The following is a 10,562-nucleotide window of genomic DNA, read 5'->3' on the forward strand; positions in this document are numbered from 1 at the left end:
TTTTTTTGCTCTAGCTTCCTTCCCTTTGGACGCCACCATACTTAAGTGTATGATCACAGTGGGCTCAAGTGTCGGATGCTTGAAATATTCCCTAAAGTTTTTTTGGCGACTACGTTGGGGAGGATTTCTATTTTAATTCCTAAAATTTATTTTGGTAATAATTTAGAATGAGTGGATGAGACTTGAAAAGTTCTAAGTATTCATGTGCGTAATTTTGATTGACATTATTGACATAAGCATAAAAAGGTCCGCATTGGAAAGACCATTCGTAATGCGTCAAAAACATAGGATTTTTACACATAGGAAATTTGGGAGATATCTTTCACAACTAGGATCGAAAAAACGCTACGAAAAATCGGAAAATTCAAAGAACAGAAAGTTGTTGAAGCATGTAGGAATCACCTCCGAGAAAAGCGACAGCAATGTCGTTTGGCGATAGAGCTATCTTCTGGTGACATGCCCTATTGTCTTGCGTCATGTTCTTCCAACACCGAGCCATAAATCTACCTTCTTTATTTTGAACGATTCTAGTACTGTTCGCTCGATTTTACGTCCTGGTTGATTTTTCTCACTTTTCTGAACCCATATGTATTCTACATATGGCCATAACCCTCTGAAAATTCACGCTCCATCTACCCAATTGAGCGCTCATGGCAGCGAAGGGTACATCCGAGTTTGTTAAATTCACCAAACCATGGAAGCAAGTTTAATTTAACTCGTGGGGTCTCATCCACACACGCCAACCCTTCCAAAGGTAAGGCTTCCGCGCGGTGCATCCGAACTCATAACCATGCATGGACCCTTTTTTTTACTAACCCTTATCCTTGAACTTTAGAGAACTTGAGCCATGGTTAAATTGCAAATCATTGCATCATATTGTGACTATTTGACTACTTGTGCATTACTTACTTGTGCGTACTACATTTAATTTAAGGACGGAGGGAGTACTACATTTTAAGAGCATTTATTACTCACATAATAAACAGAAAGAAGTTTTTAATTTAAGGACGAAGGAAGTACTACATTTTAGGCTTGGTTTAATCTGATTTTTATTTTCTTGGATATATGTGCCTGGTTTAGATAGTTGTTGCTACCTACACCCCCCTTTAGGCATCATTGCCTACACGGCTACACCCCTTCCTCAACTAAATTACCATAGTACCTACAACCCCCCCCCTTTAGTTTCCTACATTTTCTCTCTCCTCTTATAAATCAGTTTTTCTTCATGATTTTACTAACATTTAAAATTTCTCCCTCCTCATAATTTTACCACTTTCTCTCTACTCATAATTTTTACCACTTTCTCTCTCCTAAACTACCAAAATCTACTAAATATTTCTTGGAAAATAAATGAAAATGCTCTTAAATATCTACTTGTAAAAAAAAATCAAGAAATCGAAGAAATTTCTACAAAAGAACAACCATCATTCAAATTGTAAGTTGATGATTTTGTATATTTTTCGAAAAAAAAAAATCAAACCCTAACTTTTTATTTGCCTTGCTCTTCAATAATATGAAATTTCAATAGTAGTAGTTCATGATTTCTTATGATTTTACTTGGTAATAATGATTTCTTAATATTATAGTAGAATGATGTTTTATATACTCTGTTTTAAGTTGATTTAAATTGTGGTGTGTGTTATTAGCTTATACAATTACTAGACAAAAAATTAAAATAGAGTTCAATTTTCCTAATATATATAATGAATAATTTGATTCATTTCGTAGAATTATGGAAATGTAAATTTAGTTCGTAGTGGATTTTTTTTATTTATATATGAATGTTCATTTTTATTTTGGTAATTATTCATTTCACTAGTGGAAAAAATCTCATTCGTAACAGGCTATTTGTAACGGGCAAAGCTTTGCCCGTTACAATTAAGATATTCGTAACGGAAAAACTAGTGTCCGTTACGAATACTTATTTATTTGTAACGGGCAAAATAGTGTCCGTTACGAATACTTATTTATTCGTAACGGGCAAAATAGTGTCCGTTACGAATACATATGTATTTGTAACGGACAAATTAGTGCTCGTTACGAATAAATAAATATTCATAACGGACACTATTTTGCCCGTTACAAATACTATATTACACGTACAAATACCCAAACTTGGCCCAACTTGGAGGAGCCCATTAGGCTTTTTATTAGGGTTTCACGGTTTTCACTCCCTCTCTATCTGGCCTCTCCTCTCCTCTCCTCCCTGTCATTCACCTGTTTCTCTCATTTCGAACTCAATCTTCTCTCCTCTCCTCCATCAATCTTAGAGAAAAAATGGTTAAATTCGGGGTTTTGATTTGCTTGATAGATCCAAGGGTTTATTAACGGGGTTGCGCCGGATCCTTCTGAAGGTTTTTCCTCAACGCTACCAGAAGAGACGGGGGTTTATTGATGGGGGTTTATTGACGGGGGTTTCAAATTTGCGCAACAATTTCTGGGCAGCGTATTGTTATGGTTCGTTGCGAAGAGATCGCACTTTCTGGTGGTCTTGTTAGGCAGAAGATGAAGTATCTTCGCTTTCTTCGTAAGAGGATGAACACCAAACCTTCTCATGGTCCTATTCATTTCCGTACTCCTTCTAAGATCTTCTGGCGTACTGTTCGAGGGTATTTCCTACTTTTCTCTGGATTTTTTGTTTTTCGATCTATTTTATTTGGTATTTTATATGTTTGATTGATACATGATGATATAAGATTGCTTCTATGTTTGAGAAATGTAATTTGTTTCATGATTTTTTTGCGATTTTTCACTTAATTTATTTATGCTTGAAAATTGGATGTGAATTTATATAATTTTACTATACTAGTATAATGACATTTCTAATTTAGTGTTTTGGGTTGCTTTTTTTTGGGAGAAATTTCAGTTTAATGTGTCGGCTATAATTTTTTTTTATTTTTTTTTTAAAAATTGGATATATCTATGGCGAAATTTCTACGAATGGAGACTGATTGGATTTATCATAATAATGTCATTTTATATTTATTTTTTTGTCTAATTTGTTTTTTTTTTTTTTTTTTTTTGGGTAAGTGAAAAAATGGTGACCTTGTATTATAAATCTGTGGCTTAATCTATTGGTAATAACTAATAAGTCAAAGTATTGATAAATTGTGTTTATTTCCATTTTTAAGCATCTTTTATGATTATTTTTTTTCATTATATCGACTGTTTCTATGTATATCTGAAAAAAATTAAATAATAATTTCTGGGTTTTTTTTAGGTTTTGTGTTTGTTGATGTGTACAGGGGTAGAGTTGATGAAGGAGAGATTTGCAAAGTTGTTGTTGGGAGGGGACATGTCTGGTGGTGGAAAGGGTGTTTGCACTGCTCTTGCTATCTCAAATGCAATTACCAATCTTGCTGGTATAATTACTTTGTTTTATTTTACATTGTTTGTTTTTTGTTGTCTAGTGTAATTACTTTGTTTTATTTTACATTGTTTTGATCGGGATCCTCTTAAAACAGCGGTGTCTAATGGTCGGCCTTTTGTTAGACAGGAGGAGAAGTGGTGGTTGCCTTGTCCAAAAGTCCGCCTCGTGGGTTGTCTGAGGATGCTAGGAAGAGGTTCCAGCAGTGTAGAGATTGTATTAACCAAATTCTCAAGGCTGCTATGGCAATTAATACCAGTGTCATTGCTGAGATGGAGATTTCTAATGTTTACTTGGAGTCTTTGCCTAAGGTGAGAAGCTTATTATTACCATTGTTGCTTGATATAGGTGTAATGGTGCTTGTATTATTATTTTAATCTTCATTTTCATTTAGTTGGCTGCTGCAACTAAATTTGAATACACAAGCACTAAACTGTGCCCTTGATCAGTCCAGTACAATGTGTATTAATACCTTATGCTTGTATTTCATCTGAGTGAAAGTTATTGCTTTTATTGATATTGATATCAGTCTGTAGAGTTTTGTAGATTTACCCTCCTTTGTCTATTTTTCTGTGATCGAGAAGTGGTATTACTTCTGCTACTAGAATATGTGCTCTTGTCGTCCAAATTTGAATGTTATTGTCCAATATGTCCTGTCTTTTTCTTTGCATTTGGTTTTCTCTGAGATTGATGCATCCTGAGAGGTACAACTACTCAAGCATGAAGGTCTTATGTTCCTAGGTACTAAGTAAGTGAGTTTAAGGTGTTTGCTTTCCTCTGATTTAGCGAGACTGGCAGAGACATTTCTTCTTTTATTCTCTCCTTGTATGATTGTACTAGATAGTCATTTTCAGTGATGTAGGATAATCGAGTTGTTTTACTTATTTATACTAACATGAGAAGGGAGCATTTGTCTTCCTGCTGAGTCCATTGAGGGGAATTCGGTCTTTTAGTGCACAAAAATTACATATGAAGTTGAGTATTTAAAAAATTGAGAAAAATTCAGATGTATAAGTTTGCAAGAAATGGAAGCCTCATAGCAAAAGTATATGTGTCTTGTTTTGCTGTCTTTGTGAATTTATTGATTTGTTTTCTTTTGTTGGAGTATAATCTGTTATGTTTGTATGGGCAACAGGTAGCAATCCTATTGATGTTACGGATTCATGTTGGGAGATGTATGTCATTGTTCAGAAGATAGCTGACCCAGAGGGAGACCAGAGTAGATTGCTATAAACAGCTCTAGATATGAGCCTGATACAGTTTAACAAGGTACTTCGTCAATGCCCCATAATTTGCTGCATCATTGCTAATTACCCCAGATGTAATATCGTATTGTTGTTCCCACTTGGATTTAAAATTCATAGTTAAACAAAGTGATGAAAGTACTCAAATTTTGCATTTATCTTGTCGTGCAGGATGTTGGGCAAGCAATGCGGCAAAGCTACCCAAGAGTTTTGGAGAGCTTAGCATTTACATTATGGCTAGAATAGACGATTTATTATTTTAGGTAGTCTTATGTAAACTTGTTTAATTATTATTACAATGATTTGCTTTTGCTTTGTTTTAGTTTTAGTTAGGAAATAATAAAAGCAACTTTTCTTGATTCTATATTATTCGGTTATTATTAAGTGTATACTGTACTTGATAAAATAATTTTTCAGGCTAGCTGTCCAGCCATGTGCTGGATTTTTTTTTTAATTGGATCTCATAGTATTCGTAAGGGCAGAACCTGTCTGTTACGAATAACGGGGTTATTCGAATAACGGGGTTATTCGTAACGGGCACCTGAAAAGCCCGTTACGAATAACCCCGTTATTCGTAACGGGAACCTGAAAAGCCCGTTACGAATAACCCATTACTAATGGGTTATTCGTAACGGGCTTTTCAGGTGCCCGTTACGAATAACGGGGTTATTCGTAACGGACGGCGCCCGTTACGAATAAGAAAGGCCATCCGTAACGGCCGTTGCCCGTTACGGATAGGCAGTTTTTGCCCGTTACGGATGGCTTTTTTCCACTAGTGTTTATATATTAGTATATGGTCATTTAATTATTATTAAATAATTATTAGAATTTTTCACATATCTAATAAGAATTTCAATTAGATTTTGTGATTTCTCAGTTTTTAATAGAAGTGATTCTTATTATAATAACAAAATTATGTTACAAGAATTTTCCATAATTTTATTATAATTTAATTAAAAGGAAAAACTGTCAAGAATAATACGACCTTTCACCGGTCTTCCAAAAATAAAACAACCTTTTGATTATTACGGAATAAAATGACCTATGACATACATCTGCTCAAAATAGAATGTGACTAGTTAGTGACATATTTAGCAGGTTAGATGTGACACGTGTCAACGTAATTGGCACTTGGCAGTTTTTTTAACGATATTCTTTAAAAAAAATTGATTTAAATTAAAAATAAATAACAATAAGCCTCCCTTAAACCAACCCCTTGCCGTTAACAGCCAAGGCACAACTACCACTAAGTAGTCACCAACACCCCTTTTATTGTCGGAGCTGTAACACCCAAGAAATTCCTTTCTTTTAAAATACATGTTTTGCCCTGTTTAAAACTTTAAATAGGAATATCTAAGACATTACCGCCGCCGTGAAAATGGTTAAGGAAACTATCAAAGACACACGGCGGAAGACAAATTTCAAAACCATTCAAAAAAAGTCAACTTGAAAAGTCAATCAACGAAAGTAAAGTCAAACCAAAGTCAAACGAAGTAAAATTTAATCAACCTAAAACTTGGAACCCTTGTAGGCCCTTATTAAAACAAAACCGAACTCAAAACCTTTTCGTTAGTCACGCATAATAATAATGTCATAAATAAATAAAGCAATAAACACATCATATACTTATGAAAACTAGCATGATTCGCTCTTCAGTCATGCCCATTCATGAATATGTTTTATCACCTAAAAAGCTTCTCTATACTTGTTTCCACTACTCTCCATTATAAATGGCTCATTGTAGGGCCAAGATAAAGACAAGGCCAACAAACACATGATATGTCCAATTTATATAGTGTTTTACCCCCGTCCATTGGTCTTAATTAGTAGTGTTTTTGGCTCTTTAAAGCCACTTTTAGTACTAATTAGTGTTTTCTAGTGTTTTTGTAGTTTTGCTTGAGTTTTGTAGGAAATTGCACATTTGGAGCGTTTTCCGGGTTTTTCATGGAGCAACTACGAGCTTTAAGCCGGAGGACACGACCGTCTTTGAAGCCCAAGACCGGTTAGAGCCGGTGATTAAGGGCTCGGTATGTGGTACCGGGGCATTTGGATCGAGTATTCAAGACCCAAAGAGGAAATCCGGATTGGGCCGAAGAATCGAGCCCAATCAAAGTCCAAGCCTCGAAGAAGAAGCCGGACCCGATCGGGCAAGCTTGCGCCCGATCGGGCGGGCGCGCACAAGAAAGCATCAGCAAGAAGGCGTGACCGATCGGGTGAGCGTAAGCTCGATCGAGCGCGGCTGCCCAGGAAGAGTGAAGGAAAAAAGGCGTGCCCGATCGGTCGCGTGTTTTTGGAGCTGAAGTTTTAGTTTTCAATTAGGATTTGTTTTAGGGATGTTTAAGTACGATTTTGTACGTAATTTTGATTACCTTCTCTTTTAGATTCTCTCTCACTACTTAGAATATTTTCTCTCTCTTAAATTCTCTCTACTTTGTTCTTAATTACATTCCTTAATCCAGATTTCTTTTGGTAACAATTTCTTCTCTTTTAATTTCAGTTATTTTCTTTAATTCTTTAATCATGTCTTGTTTTATTATTTTGATTAGTTTAGATTTAATTATGCTTGAGTAGTTTTATTTCTAGGGTTTATGGGGATCTAATAAATAATATGAAGGAGTAATTTGTGATTGTTGATTATCAATGCTTGATTAATTTTCTATTGATTGATTTAATGCTATGCAATTAGGTTTAACCAGATTTAATTGTATGAGTTTAGCAATATTGATTCGAGAGAGAATTGATGTTTAGGCTTATTTTCAATAGGTGGACTAATTTATAAATGGTTAAGTCGAGATTTGAGAGATGAGATTTAATGCCGGTAAATTAACTCTGTGATTGTAATACGTAGCGAAAGCCCTTTATAATTTGATTAATTGATGCATTGATGATTGCTTATTATGATTTACCCTGGAATATTGTTTATTGGTGAACCTATGTCCTAGGCTTTTCTTTCATTTATTCACCTCTTATTTTATTTCCTTCCTACTCTTACTTCTAGTAGTTTAATTACCCTTTTTATAATAATTTGGTTACTTGATAATTTAGATTGATTTTAATTAATTAGGAATAAATTGACCTATTTCCCTATGGTTTGACCCTTCTTCCCTATCTACATAGTTAGTGGACTTAGGTTTTATTTTTGATTAGGTGAATACGACTTGAGCCTGTCAAATTTTGGCGCCGTTGTAGGGGAAATGGTTTTATTTTTATTTTCTGATTATTTTTTGTAGTCTAGATTATCCCCTCTTTTCTCAGAGAACATTAGTTCTTTGAGGCAATTATCATATTTGTCTTTTAGTTCCTTGTTTACGCCTAGGTGTTCCAGATCAGGTTACATCCCATTCGATCCTGAGATCGATCGCTCGTTTCATAGGCAAAGGAATCTTTATAGACAAATTCTGGCGGGTTCTGAGGAAGACAACAATCGAAGAGACCCTCCATCTGATTCTAGCGACACAGAAATTCCTTCAGAATCAGAGATGACGGCCCAAAAGAAGTTCAGTGACTACTTGCAGCCGAAGCTCACGGATTTTCCGCACCTTACTCCTACTCCGGCCCTAGATGGAGTTCAATTTGAAATTAAGCCCCAATTTATCAATATGATAGAGAGGAAACAATTTAGTGGAGCTAAGGGTGAAGATCCTAATCTTCACATTGCAGATTTCTGCCAATATTGTAACACCATTAGACAAGCCGGGGTCACGCAGGACCAAATCAGGGAGATTTTTTTTCACTTTTCATTATGTGGCAAAGCTAAATTATGGGTTAATGGTTTGAATAGAATTGCACTTGGTATTACTGACTGGGAAACTCTTGCCTTGATTTCTATAATAAATATTATCCTGCAGAGAGAACAGTTGTACTAAGGATTGCTATTCAGAACTTCGCTCAAGAGGCCGATGAAACTTTATATGAAGATTGGGAGAGGTTTAAGGATCTACAGAGAGAATGCCCCCACCACAATTTAGCACAATGGCAATTGATCCAAGCTTTCTACAATGGACTTGGAAATTCATCTAGATCAATTCTAGATTCTGCAGCTAGTGGGAGATTCATGAATTTAAATGTGGACGACGCCGGACAGGTTATCAAAGTTATGGCAATACACAATTCCCAATATGGGAATCCGAGAGGGTTTGCAAATAAAGGAAAGCATAATGTCGATTTCGTATCCTTTTTGCAAGCTCAACATCTATTTGTCAAAAATTAGATAATCTTACTGCTACTCCTAACTCTGTAGGTAATGTTTCTGTTGTTGCTAATAATGAAGCTTTTTGTGAAAATTGTGGAATTATAGGGCATTGGGAGCAAGATTGTAGGAGTTCCATGGAACAAGTTAATGCCTTCCAAACCTATAGGAAGAATAACCCATATTCCAACTCTTATAATCCTGGTTACCGGAACCATCCATATCTTTCGTACCGGAGTACCAATGTAGAAAACCCTCCACCTCCACAACAACCGCAACAACAACCCCCACCACAGCAGAAATATTACCATCCAAATTCTGGCCTAAAAAGCCAAGCGCAACCCTCATCATCTTCTGACCCTGCTATGACAGAAATTAGAGCAATGCTTACTAACATGCAAAGGTATATGGAGAGTAGGGATGCGCAAATTGATTCTATTTTAGCCCATAATAAAATCATGGATAATCAAATTGCACAACTTTCATCTACCCTACAAACCCGTCAGCAGGGAGCTCTACCATCACAACCAATCCATCCCACATATCATGCCAATGCAATCACTCTAAGGAGTGGTTCACATTATGATGGACCTCCTATGCCAAAGGAAGATGGACCAGTTCCTGATCCAGATTCCTCTATACATAACGCTAATCCTGCTAACCCTGCAGGGCTACAAACATATACTAACCCTTCTAATTTTTCTTTGCAGGGTAAATCTCGGGATAAGGGAGGAGATGTGTAGAGACCAATTATCAAACTACCGTTCCCTAATAGACAATTGAAGATTAAGTTTGATAAACACTTCGGTAAGTTATTAGAGGTTGTGAAAAACTTGCAGGTAACAGTTCCTTTCACTAATTTAATCACTCAGGTTCCTGCATATGCTAAATTTATGGAAGACATTCTTATTAGGAAAAGGGCCTTTAATGAGGTAGAAACTGTAGCTTTTACAGAGGAATGTAGTGCCTTATTGCAAAATAAATCCCCTCCTAAATTAAAGGATCCCGGTAGTTTTTCTATCCCTTGTCATATAGGAAATGTTTTTATTAATAAAACTTTGTGTGATTTGGGTGCCAGTGTCAGTGTTATGCCATCGTTTGTCTATGCTAAACTTAATATGGGAGAATTAAAAGTTACTAATATGACTTTGCAAATGGCAGATCGTTCTGTAAAATACCCCTAGGTATTTTAGAGGATGTCCTTGTCAGAGTTGGTAAATTTTTTATCCCTGTTGATTTTGTTGTTTTAGACATGGTAGAGGATATACAAATACCCATTATATTATGTAGGCCTTTCCTCCATATTGAAAGAGCCATTATTAATGTAAAAAATGGTAAACTAACCCTTTCTGTTGGTGATGATAATGTTACTTTTAATTTAGGGAAAGTTTTGAAATGGCCTATGCTAGAGGAAAATTGTTGTTTTATTGATATAATTGATATAATGGACGATATTTGTGATGATAGTTTGCCACAGGTTCTTGCAAGGAATCCCCTAGAGGAAATTCTTTGTGGGAATTTATCTATGGATAATGCAAGCGTCTGGGGTAATGAAGTACATGATATTGAAAGAGCTCTTTCCTTAAAAGAGTTAGACCCCAAAGAGACATTGAAGGTAGTAAATTTAGTTCAGGAATCGAAACCTGCAGAGGTCAAGAAACCTGAACTAAAACCTCTCCCTTCTTACTTAAAATATATTTTTCTAGATGAACAGGAACTATACCCCGTGATCATCAGTACTGCACTTAATGACCCACAAACT

At 35.6% G+C, this 10,562-nt stretch overlaps 1 protein-coding gene across 4 annotated transcripts; it reads left to right on the forward strand.

Moving 5' to 3' along the window:
* The first annotated feature begins 2,128 nt into the window (after positions 1 to 2,128).
* Positions 2,129 to 4,975, forward strand: LOC110720163 (rop guanine nucleotide exchange factor 1-like). Of its 4 annotated transcripts, none has more exons than XM_021899175.1 (5): positions 2,129 to 2,609; positions 3,246 to 3,362; positions 3,465 to 3,678; positions 4,503 to 4,636; positions 4,783 to 4,975. In XM_021899175.1, exons 1-4 carry the CDS (start codon positions 2,555 to 2,557, stop codon positions 4,504 to 4,506), a joined length of 390 nt encoding a protein of 129 aa, XP_021754867.1. In that variant the 5' UTR covers positions 2,129 to 2,554; the 3' UTR covers positions 4,507 to 4,636; positions 4,783 to 4,975. The 4 variants fall into 4 exon arrangements, 3 of the variants coding, with proteins under 3 accessions (XP_021754867.1, XP_021754866.1, XP_021754868.1); XM_021899174.1 differs by having other exon boundaries at positions 2,134 to 2,609; positions 3,497 to 3,678; XM_021899176.1 differs by having other exon boundaries at positions 2,137 to 2,609; positions 3,221 to 3,362; positions 3,497 to 3,678.
* The last annotated feature ends 5,587 nt before the right edge of the window (positions 4,976 to 10,562 follow it).

Source organism: Chenopodium quinoa, unplaced genomic scaffold (genome assembly GCF_001683475.1).
Source record: "Chenopodium quinoa cultivar QQ74 unplaced genomic scaffold, ASM168347v1, whole genome shotgun sequence".
NCBI classification, from domain to species: domain Eukaryota; kingdom Viridiplantae; phylum Streptophyta; class Magnoliopsida; order Caryophyllales; family Amaranthaceae; genus Chenopodium; species Chenopodium quinoa.

Bases quoted from the DNA above. Each gene is read 5' to 3' on its own strand.
- LOC110720163 (XM_021899174.1), top strand. From the start codon at position 2,555: ATGGTCCTATTCATTTCCGTACTCCTTCTAAGATCTTCTGGCGTACTG. The intron at 2,610-3,245 runs GTATTTCCTACT...TGATGTGTACAG, and splicing joins TTCTGGCGTACTGTTCGAGG to GGGTAGAGTTGATGAAGGAG. The intron at 3,363-3,496 runs GTATAATTACTT...TTTGTTAGACAG, and splicing joins TGCAATTACCAATCTTGCTG to GAGGAGAAGTGGTGGTTGCC.